The 15454-nt window shown below is 52.2% G+C and overlaps 1 protein-coding gene across 4 annotated transcripts in view; it reads left to right on the top strand.

Moving 5' to 3' along the window:
• CRTAC1 (cartilage acidic protein 1) overlaps nucleotides 1-15454 on the top strand; it is a 156115-nt gene that overhangs the window by 73316 nt on the left and 67345 nt on the right. For all 4 annotated transcript variants that reach the window (XM_081268152.1, XM_081268151.1, XM_081268150.1 and 1 more), the window contains exon 3: nucleotides 10508-10704. In XM_081268152.1, coding sequence (XP_081124278.1) covers nucleotides 10508-10704 — 197 coding nt within the window. The remainder of the gene's footprint in view (nucleotides 1-10507; nucleotides 10705-15454) is intronic.

Below are 15454 nucleotides of genomic sequence, written 5' to 3'. Positions count from 1 at the left end.
GCCTCCCAGCCTGTATGTTCTGACTCCAAGTCCAGGGCTCTCTCTGCCACTCTGTGTTGCCCCCTCAGAAACCCACATTGCTCTGAAGAGCAGGGGCTTCTGCAAACTTTACCCTGTCAGATCTGCAGGGCTGCCCTCCCCAGCTTGGTTCCCTGAGTTAGCCCTGCCTGCACTCCACCTCTGCCTGTGCCCCCCATCCACTTCACTCCCTGTGCAGTTTGTCTTCCCTGTGGGACTTGGGTCCCCCACCCCGCCGCCTTCTGTAGCTCACCATTCCTCCTCCATTGTCCCGACTTCACCTTCTGAGGCAGCCCATCTGCACGTCCTAATTACCGTGGAATATGGCCATGTCTAAGCCATTCGGTTGCTCTTCCAACTTCTCCCCCAAACCCTTACTCCCCCACTTTCCTCTCAGGTAAGAACCTCACCCTTCATATACCTATGAGAAGATCAAGTCCTCTGGGCATCCTGTTCTAGTTGTTCTCCTCCTTTCCAGACCTAACCCATAAGCTGTACCTGACGCCCTGTTCCCTGCACCTCCTCCTCATCTTCCCCAGGTACCCTGGAGTCTACTGACCCTCCTAGGTCTTTTTCTCTTGCCCCCACATAGGCATAGATCTCAGAACTTGGTGACACCCTCGCTTAGCCCCTTGTGCCCTGGCCATGTTCTGGGTCTCTGAGCCCTTTCTGTCCTTAGTGGGCCACCTGCACAGCCTCTCCAAGCACTCCCCTGTGCCCTCAGTCTAAATCCCCTCTCAACGTGAACAGTCTCCCTGAAGGTCATCGGTGGCTTCCAAATTGTCAAATTCATCAGCTTTTCCAATCCTTGGCTTTTTGGACCCCTCAAAAGTGTTCAGCACTGCTGCTACCCCTCTCATTTTGACTCTTGCTTTCTTGACTTCTGCGCCATCTTGGCTCTCCTCTCTTGGAAGTCATTTACTTGCAAAGAACAGAAACCTACTTATATTGGCTCAGAAGGACGAGGGGAACCTCGTGGAATTAAATTTCCATTATTGTCCACTAATGTTTCCGTTCTCCCCCTTGGCCAATCCTCCACACAGACAACCTCCAGTTAATCCTCTCCAAGATGGTACTTGGATATAATGATACCTCCTGGTCAGAGTCCTCCAATGGCTCCCTACTTCCAACCAATAAAATCTAAAGCCTCCCTCTCCGTGCCGCAATTCCACAATCTTAGCTGCATGTACTTTTCTGATTTGCCTTACATTATTTTCCACTATTATCTAATACACATCTCTGTGTTGTCCAGTGAGCCTACCCCATTCCCTAAACATCTTTTTTTGTTCGCTGATCTGCTTCTTAGCTCACACCATGTCTTTTGTAAATGCCTACCCATACGCCTCTTATGAAAATCCTATATAGCTCTCAAGTTCTAGGTCTAATGCACCTTCATTATAAAGACTTTACCCCAGCAAAATTGACTTCTCTCTCCTCTGAACGCTTGGGATTGGGGCCACTGCTTATTTGCTGTACCAAGCTGAGACTCTGAGCAGAGAGTCACATCATATGCACATGTATCTGTCACAGTACTTCACAATGTGCCCAGCCTAGAAATAGGATCCCACCAGGGTGACACAAAGTCAATGGCTGACTTAGGTTTTTCACTCTTCAGTGAATCCATGGGCTACTTGCTGCACCATCCTGGCTCCCATATTGGTCCAGTTCTTCAACTAAAAGGAAAATGGAGACCAGCAGCTTTTTAGATGGCAGCTTATAGGATGAGGGAAAGAAAACTTGAGAGTAGTGTTTTGCAACCTAGCAGTTAGCAATTTGTCTTTATCCACAGCAAGTAGTTCCGTTTGCTGGTCTCGCAGCCGCTAACTCAGTGCCTGCAGCCCAGCCCTGCCGCTTGGAGCGCAGCCGTGGGTTTCCAGAACCCAGTGAGTCAGACGTTGGCTCCATGTTCATTGTTTATCTCTTCCTGGGACTTCTGGAGGGGTGTCAAGGGACCTTGAGATGTGCTGAAGGACACAGGGTTGAGGGGGGGAGCCAGGGAAGTGCTGCCTCCCGTCAGCAGACCATGGGAAGCGAGTCTCCGAATGGACAGACCAGATGAGTCACTGTCATCTGGAGACACATCCCTCATCCTTCCAGACACTTCTTTTCCTTATGATACTCGACTCCTACTTGTCAACCGCAGGCTCCCAGCTCCTGGCTCTGGGACAGACATGTGACCCAAACAGGGCCAATCAGAGCTCTTCCCTGAAGCTTGTCACATTGGAATGGAGGCAAGGAAGCATCTCCCACCCAGCCGGGAGCTAACGCTGACATACAAGCCTGGAAGTGCTGCCACTTATCAAGCCTCGTGAAGAAGGACGGGGTGAGAGGACAAAAGACAGGAGAGGAAGAGGGAGGGAAAATGAAGTCCTGGCCACTTCCTGGTTGAGAACCCCCATTCCAGGCACCCCCGAGGCCTCGCTGCCTCCTTCGTCTTCCTGCAGTGTGGACATCCCAGCCAGGAAGTCCCTCAGCTAGTTCAGGGTGTGTGTGTCACTGGCAGCCCAAGGACCCTGATTAACACAGCCTCCATCTGTTCCCCGAACCCCTCCTTTGACAGTTGATGGAACTCTGGTTTCCCCGGCTGCCTCTCCCTGGAAACGTGCTTTGAGGGATGGTGTCTTCACCGCTGCCATCATCAACAGTAACATCCACATCAACAGGCATCGCCGAGCACCTGCTCTCCCGCCGCTGTGGGGACAGCGCTGCCTCCGATGGTCTCTGCCTTCTGGGTGCTTCTGTGTGCTGCCTCCGATGGTCTCTGCCTTCTGGGTGCTTCTGTGCTCATCAAAATATAAGAAATTCCAAGGGCACGGAGCACATGCTGAGCACAGAGCTTTTTTAGAACAAGGCATAAATCAATCAGTCTGCGTGGAGTTTTCACAGAACGCAGACACTCATCACTACAGATTATCCTGACCTTTCGGTACCAAGCATCCCTTTCTTGAAAAACCATTCGCCCCTCAGGACAAAAGGGTTTTTTTCTCTATCATTTTAAAGTTCCTTTCTTCAACAGAGCACTCTGTGGGGTCTTCTCCGCCCTGACCACCTCCTAAATGGAGATTAAATCTGGCTGTTGTGTGCTTTTGAGATGCCATTTTAACTTTATCCAACTTCTTCCCCTGTGGGGTCTCCCCGCGGTTCTCATTCCACTCAGCAGCCCCCTTTACCAGAGCCCCCTGTCCTCTGAAGTGGATACCTGGCTTCTGGATAGATCTTACTCTAGGATACAATCTGGGAAACTCCTGAATGAATACCTTTCCATATGTTTTCTGGTCCTATTGAATTTCTGTGGCTTTTGAAGAATTAAATATGTAAAAAAAAAAAGGAAAAAAGAACATTATACACATTTCCAAAGAAATAAGCAGTGCTGAAAGGTGTGCATTCAAAATGGGAAACATTTAGATATGGCTAGAAAGGAAAATAAAAAAAGAAAAGAGAAAGGGAAGTAGAAAGGCAGGGAGATCTGGCATCCCTGGGTTTCTTATTACCCTCCCACCTCAGGTAGAATATCTGCCCAGACACTCAGATATTCTGGGATCCAACTTCCACGCCAACTGGATCTGGGCCTCTGTTGGACAGACATGCATACTGTGAATTCAGATGGCCGTCCTGGAGAATTTCGCTGATTTGTGAATAATCCTTTTTCCTACTTTCCAGGGATAAATTCTTCTCTTCAGGTCTAAGATGATAGGTTATCATTATCTGCCTTCTTTTCCAAAAACTTAGTGGCTTAAAAAATGATTCATTATTCCTCACAATGCTGTGGATGGGGAATTTGGTCAGGACCCAAAGTAGTTCATGACATAAGCCGGTGTCACTCACTCTGAGGCCTTCTGGTGTCAGATGGGCTGGGTGGGGCTGAAAGATCCAAGAGGTCTTTGCTCATAAATCTGGTGCTTTGGTGCTTTTCCATGGGTTTAGCCTGGCCTTCCTCAGTGCATAGTGGACTCAAGGTAGTCAGATTCCCCACATGGTGACTGATAACCCCAGAACTGGCCCAACATCACTTCCTCCATGTTCTGCCAATCAAGGCAAGCCACAAAGCCAGCAGATGCCAAAGGAAGAGAAATAGGCTCCACCTCTCCATGGGGGGAGCAACGTGCACACAGGGAAGAAAGGAAATGAGGATGGCCACTTTTAGAGACCACCTGCCACATGCCTTTTACCACTTACTTAACTCAGTTGAAGGGTCCTGCTCCTGCTTATTTCTTGGCCTGAGAAATGGCCATCTGGTCCTCAAAGAGGCCATCTACAGAACTCCATGTTCATCTTGAGCAGCTCTTCTTCACCTCTTTTTCCCCAAACGTTGTCTCTTGCCCCATGCTCTCCATCCCAAGCCCAACCTCTCCCTTGCAGTCAGCCTTCACTCTTCCTGAAACACTTGTTTTAGGAAACAGATCATTTTCGAGTACTGACCCCAAGTTAATTTTTACTAACCATATTCTAATTTTTTTGGTTGGACCATTTAAAACTTATAAGGCTGACAATCCTTTCGGCCAGGGTTGGCAATCTTTGTCATACAGAGCCGGATGGTAAATGTTTTCAGCTGTTAGGCCCGACAGTCCCTGTTCAACTCTGTTATTTAGCAAAAGCAGCTACAGATGATTCGTCAGTGAGCATGTCCATGTTCCAATAAAACTTTATTCACAAAAACAGGCAACAGGCCATAGTTCTCTGATCCCTGGTTTTGACCAAGGGGTAAGTTTGCCTTTCCATTTAGTTTATCTAATCACTAGATGTTTGACTTTCAGAAAGTTACTTTTCTTTGAAACTGACTTTTTCATCTATAAAATGAGGGTATTGAAGTGAGCACAAATCAAATATCCCCTAGATGTGAAAATTCAACATGTCTTTTAAAATCTTTAGAGGAAATACCCAAAGTAAACCAGATGAGATTGTTTCTCTGTGATAACACCTGGGTCCTGTGATACGCCATAACTTTGGGTCTTTCAGGGTCTGCCCATCTGTCTCTGGGGGTCTACAGAGCCCTTCCCCATGCAGGTCTGTCTCTCTGTGGGTCCGTTTCTTTCTCTGTGTATGTGTTTATAAGCTCACTGCCCCTCATTTCCAACTTCTGTATGCTGTGTGTCTGTGTCTTGCATTCTCTGGGTCTACACACATCCGTCTCTTCTCTCTGCCCTGCCTCTCTCCCCTGACAGATATATATGTTTTCATTATTTTCCTTTTTTAATGAAAAAGATTATGTGTTCATAATTTTCACAATCAATATCATATCATATATCTTCAAACCTTTTTTTAAAAAAAGTTTTCCATTTATGTAAAATGAGACATCATAGTAAATTGTTTAGCTTAATAAATGGTAGATCCTAGGTACTCGGTGATTGCGTCCTTCTATCTGACTTCCCCCCATGTGACTGCCTAAGTGACTTTTTTCACACGGGTCAATGATTCTCAGCAGAATAAACACTGACCCTCTGCATCTGTCTACAGCGCGTGGCTCTCCTGTCTCACCCTTACCCAGAACCAGCTCTGCACATACTCTTTGTATTGCCCTGTTTGTACATATGTTTTGGGAATTAGCAAAATCAAAGGGTTAAGGACCCAAAACAGGAGACCAGTGTCATAGTGCCCCTTTTGTTCAGCCACCCAGAGACCCTCTCGTACCTTCCCCAGGCTCCTTCCCTCTTGAAGCCTATGGTTTACTGGGAAAAACAGGCAATAAATAAGTGAACAAATAATTATAGGAAACTGGATGCAGGGACTGGAATACCAGAGAAGGGCAAGATCTCTCTGAGGAGTTGCCTTTTAAGATGAGACCTAGGAGATGAGAGGGAGCCAGCGCGGGAACGAGCTAGGTAGGCATAGAGAGCCATCCTGCTGGAACGTCAAGGCTGAAAGGAGGCCCTGGGGCTTGGGGAGGCCGCCAATGGGCAGCAGGCAGGGCCAGGCTCCCAGGAGCCGGGCAAGGTTTCACACCAACACAATGGAACCCACCAGATGGTTCCAGGCAGGAAGACGGCATGATGTGACTTATGTGTTTAAAAGATGGCTCTGGCTACAGTGTGAGGGGAAACTAGAAACAGGGGGAAGGGGCTCCCCAGGGAGTAGGGGAGGAAAGAAGAGAATGAATTTGAGTTCTTGGGGGATTTAGAAACAACAAGATGAGCTGATAATGTGAAGCTGTGGAGGAGGCATGGGGGATACCTGGCTTTAGACGTCTGGCTTTAGCACCTGGGTGCCCCATTAGGGGAAGGAGAGATGGAGCAATCAATAGTTCCATTTTGGACATGTTCCATCAGAGACGGCCGTGGGACATGCAAGGGGAGATGTCAGGTGGACAGGTGGATATATGAGTCTGAGCTTGGGCTGGACATCTGGGCTGGAGATATAAATTTAGGGGTTGTCAGTCATGGGAAGGGATATTATCAGCTAGTGAGAGGGGAGAGAGAGAAGAGGAGGAGGCCCAGGACCAGGTCTGGGGATCCCAACGTTAAGAGGGTGGGGATACTAGTGTCTGTTGAAATATGATATGTCAAGAACTATGTAATGTTTTGAACAACCAACAATAAAAAAAAAAAAAAAAGAGGGTAGGGAGATGAGGAACCTGCAATGGAGGAAAGGAGAGGACGCCAGAGGAGGTGAAAACCAGAAGAGGTGGCACCTGAATCCCAGAGAGGAGAGGCGTTGCAAGGGGGAGGTGGGACCCGGGCAGAGGGAGCAGCCACGGTCCCAGGCACTGCTGAGAGACCAAAGGCAAGAGGACCCAAGGGGCCTCCCTAGCCGTGGCCCCATGAGAGCCGGCCACGACAGGAGCAGGAGCAGAAGTTGAGGGTGGAAGGTGGACGGGGGTGGGCAGTGGCAGGTGAAGGTGGAGAGAGCAGTGAAGATAATTCTTTGGGGAAGTTTGGTTGTAAAGGGGAGTAAAGGAGTCTCCCGTGGAGGCTGAACCCCAGGGGCAGGACAGAAGCACAAGTGTTTGAAAACTCGAGAAACAATCTCTGGAGAGCAGAGGAGGTGCCTCGGGTCTGTTGTGGCTTTTCTTTTTTTTTTAATGATGATGAGCAGGTATAGTTGTGTAACTCTTCACAGTTTACCAAGTGTTGTCACACACAGCTCGAGCTTAATCCTCACAGCCATCCTGTGAGGTAAGCAGCAGCCTGGAGATACAGATGCGCGGAAGCTCAGGATTGAGTGACAAGCTCAAGGTCAGAGCTAGGAGCTGGCAGGGGCAGGGCCCTTCCCGGACTGCTGTTGGCCTGACCCCAGCTGGCTCGTCCTTGGCTATTAGAGGCCGTAGCTGCTTATCAAGAGCATGGGACCTTGTCCCACTTCCTGGCCCATTTAACTGTGCTTCAAAGCCCCCTGGATTTCTCCAGTGCCCAACAATCTCCGGCAGGTAACAGAGAGAGGACACGTGTGACCCCAGGTAGCTCACATCCAGCTCCTCAGGGTGGAGACTGGTGCCACAGAGTGACTGTGGGCAAGTCACCTCACCTCTGTGCCTCAGTCCCCACGTCCTGGGATCGCCACCAGGATGAAGCGAGAGTGTGATTCTGAAGTGCTGAGCATGGAGCTGGGCACGTGGGGACCTCTGTGCTAAGGTCCCCAGAATGACGCTGATCCACTCACTCCCTCCCTGCTCATGCTCACATCCAGTGTTTGTGGAGCACCTTCTCCCGCAGCACGTGGCGCCAGGTTCAGCACAGGTAGGGCACAGTCACCCCGCCCGCTGCCCACCTCAAGAAGCATGTGTTTAATGAGGGAAGGACACCGAATACAAACACCTCTGCCCTCACAGGGAAAAGCAAGGTGCAGAATCCTGTGGCTCTTCAGCGGAGAGGTCACAGCCAGCCAGGGCAGTCGGGACAGGCATGGTGGGGGGCCAGGAGGGTGGGAGGATTCCCCACAGGGGGGAGGGGGCAGCTTCAGCTGAGCAAAGACACAGGCGCTGCTGGAAAGGGCAGAGCGTCTGCAGGGCAGGGCGAGGAAGCAGACCAAGTGTCAGCTCCCTGGAGAAAGAGGAAGGGAACGGGCTGGTTTCCCTGGGAGAGGATCGTGAGAGGCTCTGGGCAGCAGGCCAGCCGGCCAGCCAAGAGCAGCTGGGTGGAGGGAAGGTCTGGCAACCCCAGGCACTGCCCCCTGGATGTACATAGTGCTTGTTAAGGACCCCACTCAGGAGCCGTTGGGTGGGCTCCATGTCTGGGAGTACCTGGGGGTACAGGTGGGGGAAAGAGGACAAGAGCACCAGACTGCCCAGGTCACTATGGAGGCCTGGAGACACCTCATTGTGCAGGCCCAATGTAGATCACAGAATAATAAAATGCATCAACGTAGAAACGCTGTGGCCGAAACAGAATAGAAGGCCCAGAGGCACACCCCCACCGCTGCACATGCCCATCCACTTTGTGAAATGAGAGCCCAACTCTCTCATTTCACAGAGGAGGAACCCAGCTCTTAGAGAGGGGAACTGACCAGCCCAAAGTCTGCAGCCTCACCTCCGGCAGAGAGCCAGGATCCTTAAGAAGCAAAGGAGATCAAAGATGAGAAAGTGCTTTGTAAACTGTAAAGTACTGTCAAAATGTGGGATTATCATCACCTCCGCCATTTGCACGAAGTCCTCAGGTCATTTCTCAGAGTGGCTTCTTTGGGGGAAGCTGCCGGGAAAGAGCAGGCCTAGGATTAGGGATGTTGGTTGGCATCACGGACCTCAGGGGGGAGAACATGGGATTTGGAGACGTCCTGGGAGGCCCGGTGCTGCCACTTGGAGTCTGTACGCCCTGGGACGGCCTTCTGCCTGTCTTTCTTTCTCTCTGGGGTTGTGTGGGGCTCAAGCAGGACAAGCATATAAGCTTTGAGGAAGGCCCAAATGCTCTTGAGTGCAGGCACCTTCCTGGTGCAGTAGCCATGGAGGAGCAGAGGCCTGCAGGGCCAGTGTTTAGCACTCCGAAGGCACTTCCTGTCCCCGGGGGCTGGAGCCAGCTGCTGACCGTGCTGGAACCCAAGCATCTGTCTCCCTGCCTCGACAGAGTCCAAAGGCGGCGTGCGCCCTTGACGTGCAGCCCTCAGACGCACTTTGTCAAGGTACCTAAGGCGCGACCTTCCATCACCAGGCGCTGACTCAGCCCCCCAGGAGCCCCGTCTCTCCCTTCACACATTGTGGGTGCCAGAAGGCGCCCAGCCAGCCTCTCAGTACCCCCAAACTCTGCAGGCTTCTGCATCATGGTGACAAGAGAGAGGGCCAGTCTGGATCTGTTTCAGGAAGAGAGAAGCGACTTCCCCCAAAGATCTGGGGGACGCTGTCTGCCCTCCCCAGGGTTCTCAGCCAGCAGCTGGACCTATCTCAGGAGGGGCTGGTCTTCCAGGAGGTGGGAGGGAGTTCTCCTGCTGGGCCTTCACCATCTCCAATGTCAAGGCCAGGGGGAGAAATCCACCATGGACATGTCCACCCTAGACCCCAGACACAGGCTCTGAGGCTCCACTCATTCACCCCACAAATATTTATTGAGCACCTATTGTGTGCCCGGTATTTGAGAACAAAAGGAACAGAGTTCTGTCCTCACTGAACTGATGTTCCAGCAAAGAGCCAGAGAAGGAAGAGATGAGCAAGCAGAGGAGAGGAGGTGGCAGCAACTGAGGGGAAGTGATCAGGGCAAGGGAAAAAGAGCCCAGGGCAGTGGTGGTTGTGCACTTTGAGACTGTGGTCAGGGAAGACCTCACTGAGAAGGAGCAGTTGAGCAAGGACCCGGAGGTGGTGATGGAGGGAGCCAGCTGAGTGGATATCTGGAGGAACAGCATCCCAGACAGAGGGAACAGCACTACAAAGCCCCTGAGGCAAGACAGGCCAGCTTCATCCTTTGTCTTGAGTCCCTTAGGAAAAGAGATGGGACAGGTCTGCCTGGTAACCAGAGAGGTGCTCGTGTTCTCCCATGGGAGATGTTAAGTTCACATGACTATTTAAATGGTGGGACTTTCGTCAGGAGAGAGTTATTCCATCCTCAGAGTCACAGCCTTCTGTTCCTCCAGAGCTCATTCATGCCAGGTCTCTTGGAAGAGCAGAAAGGGCCTGGGCTCAAGTTTCAGCACCTGACACTCTGTGTTACCTTGGGAAAGGCACTCAACCTCTGAGCTTCAGTTTCCCTGATGAACCTCATCAGTTGCCTGGGTTAATAATACAACCCCCACCCCACGGCCACTCTCTTTTGACTGTTGTTAGATTTAAACTAATGGGGTCATTAATGTGAACAGTGCCTTTTCCATTGAAATGGTCTAGGTAAATGCAAGGGAATTTTTGTTTTCTTCAGTCGAACTTCTGGTAACAGGGCTGTCACTGCCCACTCCCCTCCTTCACCCCACTCCTCATATTGTGACCTACCTGGTTCTAGTTGACTCTCATCTTGACTGGGTCCTAGCTGATCCTAGGACACTCGACCCTCAAGGCCGGGCTCCCTGGGAATCCCCTGGGGCTGAATTGCTTCCCAGGCCACCCAGCAGCTCTTTCCCAATGTCCCCTCCCACCCTCCTCCAGGTACAATGGCCCCAACCTGGTTCTGAAGTATGACCGGGCCCAGAAGAGGCTGGTGAACATCGCGGTAGATGAGCGCAGCTCACCCTACTATGCGCTGCGGGACCGCCAGGGGAACGCCATTGGGGTCACAGCCTGCGACATCGACGGGGATGGCCGCGAGGAGATCTACTTCCTCAACACCAATAATGCCTTCTCAGGTGAGCGTGGCCTCCGGCCTCTCCTCCCAACACTGATGGCAGGGGGGGCCCGGGGACCCTGGCCCACTCTCAGGCGACCGTCACTGGCTCTAGGCACAGTGCCCACTGCCTCTGGGACCTCCTGCGTCCAGCAGAGACCCCCAGTTGACCTCGTCTTCTCTCTAATGAAGTTTGGATCATTGTCTCCTGGACCCTGGACTGAGGTGGAGTGGTGTGAACGGGCTGTGTGTCCTCGTCACCTCCCCATCTGAGCAGCCCCCGTCCACCTCTACTCCTCCCACTGTTCCCATGGCGACTCCCATGGGTGGCTTCTGCAGCCAGAAAATGGTCCCTGGAGTCGCCCTTTATGCCTCTTCTGGGGCCTTTCTCTGCTGCTTTTAAGTCCCCCCAGGGCCCCCCCCAGCTTTTAGCTCATGCATCTTCCAGAGATCCTTGCCCCTCACCCCCTGGGTGCCAGACAGAGGTGCTGGGTGACGGGGTGCTGGGGATACAACTCTGAGGAAGGCAGACCGTGAGTCCATGGATCTTTTGCCAAAGCTTCTCAAACTGCAGTGTGTGTTGGAGTCACCCGAGGTCTGGTGGGCTCTGGCTCTGCAGGCCGGGGGCACCTAGAGCCTGCGTGGCTGACGCTCCCGGGCCTTAACGGTGCTGCTGGTCCAGGGACCACACTCCAAGTAGCGAGGATCTACACTGAGGAACGCAGGAGGGAAGTCAATGCCCAGGAGGCTGAACAACAGGCCAATGAAAGCTGGTGCTTAAGGAGCACCTACTGGGTGCCAGGCCCCCATCTGCACACTTGACTGCTCTTATGTGAGCCCCACAACAGCTCAGCCAGGAACGCACCAGTCGTCCTACTGGAGAGTTGAGGAAAGGGGTGACCCACCTTGCCCACAGCTTTATAGCCTGCAAGTCCTAGGATTCAAACCAGGGTCTGACTCCAGATTCTCACCTTCAGGCAAGACTATGGCTCCCCTCAATCCTCTGTCCTCTAGGGCCAGGAGCAAGCCTGACCTGTAGTGGGCGTTTCATGCTTCTCAGATTGGGGGCTGTGTTTTGGGGACTGAGGATTGAGGTAGATCCCGTCCCCAACTCTAGCATTTTCTCAGGTCCACCCCTGTCCCACTAGAATACAGTCCACTCCTGTGGGGCCATACCATCTGTGGGGAAGCCCTGGCCATGGCGTCCCCCTGGGAGAGGCAGATTGGATGTGCTCTGGGCTCCTCCAGATGGCAGCAAGCACTTGGGTTGGCTCTGCTTGGGACCTTATGGTTCAGATCTGTGCAAGCACCGTCCCAGGTCCCCCACAACCTTCTGGAGGCTCTCACTGCCTGGCGGTGGGCCCCCCCTTCGTGTCCCCCACTCCTGTTCTTCCCCTGAGCCACAATGCTGCCCCTGCTGACTGCCAAGCCCAAGCCAGGATCCAGCCCCTGGTCGGCCGATGTGGAGCTCCGGGTTGCATGAATGGGAGGGGAAGAGGTTGGGGCCCGTGCCAGGGGCAGGGTGGGCGGAGCTGGCTGGCGGGCAGCCAGACTTGTGCAGCCAAGAAACAATGAGCCACAGCCCCGAGTGGTGTTTTATGGGTTTTCATCTCATATTGCCACCAAGTGATGCCTGAGAGACGGTAATTATCCCTACACAAATATCAGGGCATGATTACCCAGCTGGATTTACTGCCCTCTCTCCAACCAAGCCAAGATTGGATTAGGACACAATTAATTGATGGGCTGATCAAGTCTTTAATGTGGGGCAAGGTCAGGAAGGGAGCAGCACCAAGAGGCATCTATGGAAGGGGCAAGTCCCCAGGAAGGTTCTGGAAGGCCTGGAAGGAGGAACAGGGACCACCGTGGAAGGCTGTCCTAGGTGGCCTCGGCAGGCAGGATGACAGAGAAAGGGACAGACTCACCCCTACTCAGCCAACACAGAGACTAGGGAGTCTCTGTAGCAGCGACACCTCCCACTCTTAGAGGTCTCCACTGCGAATTCCAGAGCAGGGTTTCCCAGCCCGGCTGCCAGTTAGCATCTCCTGGGAGCTTTCGATGAACCCTGCTGAGCTGCACCCCAGGCATCCCACCCCCAAGGCTGGAGATGGACCCAGTTATCAGGTTGTAGTGTTCCCAGCCAGTTCCCGCTTGTGGCCTAAGACGAGGGCCACTGCCTCAGACTCTGTCATTTTCATGCTCAGCCCAGCAAGGGCCGCATCCACCCATGAACGTCTTCACTTCATTGAGCACCTACTGTGTGTGCCAGGCACTGTTCTAGGACACGTCAGTGCATGAACCACAAAAATCCCGTCCTGAAGTTCATGACCTCCCCCAACCCAGCCTCTTTCTCTAAGTATCCGACTCCCCCTCTCCCAGCCCCTGGGACTCTAAGCTCCTTGAGGAGGAAGTTCCTGTATTGGTCATCTTGTGATCCCTGGTGGCCAGAGCCAGACCTTGACCCTCCTGAATTCTCAATTAAAATTGGATAAATAAGTCCCAGCAAGAGCAGGCGGGGCCGAGTCGTTGGCCTAAGAGGAGGTTTGCGGGTAGAGGGACAGCAAGGGTAGGCAGGCCAGGTGGGGGCCCGGAAGGCGGGCTTCCTGGGAGGGTGGCATAAGCCTTCAGAGGCTGGCGCTGGCCCCCAGGCCTGGGGCAAGGGTGACAGTGCCCAGCAGCCTCAGCCCCAGGCACACATCTCCTGGTGACCTTCTGTGGGTTTGAGGGAGGCCCGTGGGCTTGAGTTAATTTTTCAGTTGAGCGATTCCATTGATTCATTGACGGGGTGTGGGGTGGAGCCGGGGCGTTTGTGCCCGGTCAGCACTTCTTGGGTCCAGCTGGCACAGCAACCAGCCATGGCCACCTGGCCCACTGTGGGGGATCCCGAAAGCCACTCCGGGACCCCAGCCAGCCCAATCCCATCATGGCCTTCAGGATGTTAGAGGAACCTACAGAAAGAGTCCCTCTCCCTTCCCTCAACTGGCCTTTGGGGATGTCTGGGCTGGAGTCCCTGCAAGAGGCTGAGACCCTGCAGCGTCCTGTGGGAATCTGTTCATCCAACCTCGCACCACCTTCTTTACTGGGTGGCCTTGGGTGAGATGTGTGACCTCTCTCAGCCTCAACTCTTCATGCGTAGGAAAGAAAAAAATCATAGCAACTTCATAAACTCAGCTCCCTCCAAGGGCTCCGTAGACTGTATTCAAGGTCATAGCATCCCCTCCAGCACCCCTCCTGGTGGCACCTGGGATTGCCTTTCGGATCCTGGCTCCAATCTTCTCTTCCTCACTACGTTTCCTCCTGAAGCAGGAACACTTGCTGTTCCCCCTGCCCGAAATGCTTTTCCTGCTGATTTCCTCAAGGTTCAATCCTCAAATAAACCTCCCTGAACACTTTATCTAAAATCACTCCTGGTCACTCCCCGCGCCCTCCAGTGGCTTAGATTTCGGTCTCGGCTTTGACCCCTGACCGAAGGTGCTCTATTCTTGTTTGGGGTCCATCTCTCCTACTCGTATTCACTCCCGGGGGCGGGAGCCGGCAGAAACTTTGTCTTGTTCACTGTTGTCCTTCAGGACCCAAAGAAGTGCCTGTCACTTAGTAAACATTAAATATGTATTTTTGAATGGACAGCTGGGATAATGAATGGAAGTGGCTTCGTGTGACACCTAGGACTTCATGAGCACTAACAGTAGCTGTTACAATTCTGTGGCTATGGGAAAGACAGAGCCTCTAAGAGTGTCCTTGGAGAACACAGGCCTTCCTCCTGGCCCATGGGAAAGAGCCTAGGAACAGAAAGGGGGAGGGCCCTGGTGTGAAGAAGGCACCACCCAGGTGGGTGCCACGTGGGTTCGGGTCACGGGCTAAGAGTTAGAAAGTAGGTAGGGAAGGGGGAGGGGAGGAAGGACCTCAGCCCCACGGAGGAAACACTCTTATCTCTTAATTGGCTTAGAAAAATATAAGCCAGAGCTTTCAGGCAGTGCCACCCAAGTGGGAGGGTAAGCAGGGCAACGGGTGACCAGAGGCAGATGCCAGCACCTCTCTCCACCTCCAGGAACCCAGGCATCCCACAGCTCCTGGACAGAGCCATCCCCCTGAAGGTCCTGCTCTGGCCCACCCCAGCCACCTTGCTCCGTGGCCCTGAGAATCCTGCACATGTGACTAGCCTGGGGTAGCAGGAGTTCGGGTAGTAGTAACTCAGTGTGAAGCCCACCACTCAGTTTATTTTTACTTATTCAACTCAACAAAATGGGCATTAGAAAAGGTAGTGTTAAAAAATAATTCATATGCTGCCTCCCTCCTCTCTCTACAAACAGTAGCAGGCCCTGCTCACACTCCAGCTCTTTGCATTTTCAATATATTTTGGGTTTTATTGCATGGCAATCAATATACAGAAGGCTCTCTCATTCTTTTTATGGCTGTATAGTACTCCATTGTATAGATTTGCCATTAATTTAATTGGTTTTCTATGGGTGAGCATTTAGATTGCTTGCAGTCACTTTGTCCTTACAAAGAATGCCACCAAATGAATAAGCCTGCACAATATGCCATTTCCCACATTTGCAGGTTTATTTGTAAAATAAATTCACAGAAACAGTGGCTGTGTCAAAGGAATACACACATGTAGTTTTGATAAATGTGGCAAATTGTTCTCCCTAGAGACAGTACTCATTACACTCCCATCAGCCATGTCCCTGAGCGAGCACTTTCCAACACTCACTAACACAAATGTTTTATCAATTTTTTTTGATTTGCCAATCTGATAGGAAAAAATTGAT

The sequence above is a fragment of the Spermophilus citellus genome, assembly GCF_964194105.1.
Source record: "Spermophilus citellus genome assembly, chromosome: 15".
Classification (NCBI taxonomy): Eukaryota; Metazoa; Chordata; class Mammalia; order Rodentia; family Sciuridae; genus Spermophilus; species Spermophilus citellus.
Note: the sequence above shows the minus strand (reverse complement) of the source record. Positions and strands in the feature narration are given on the sequence as shown.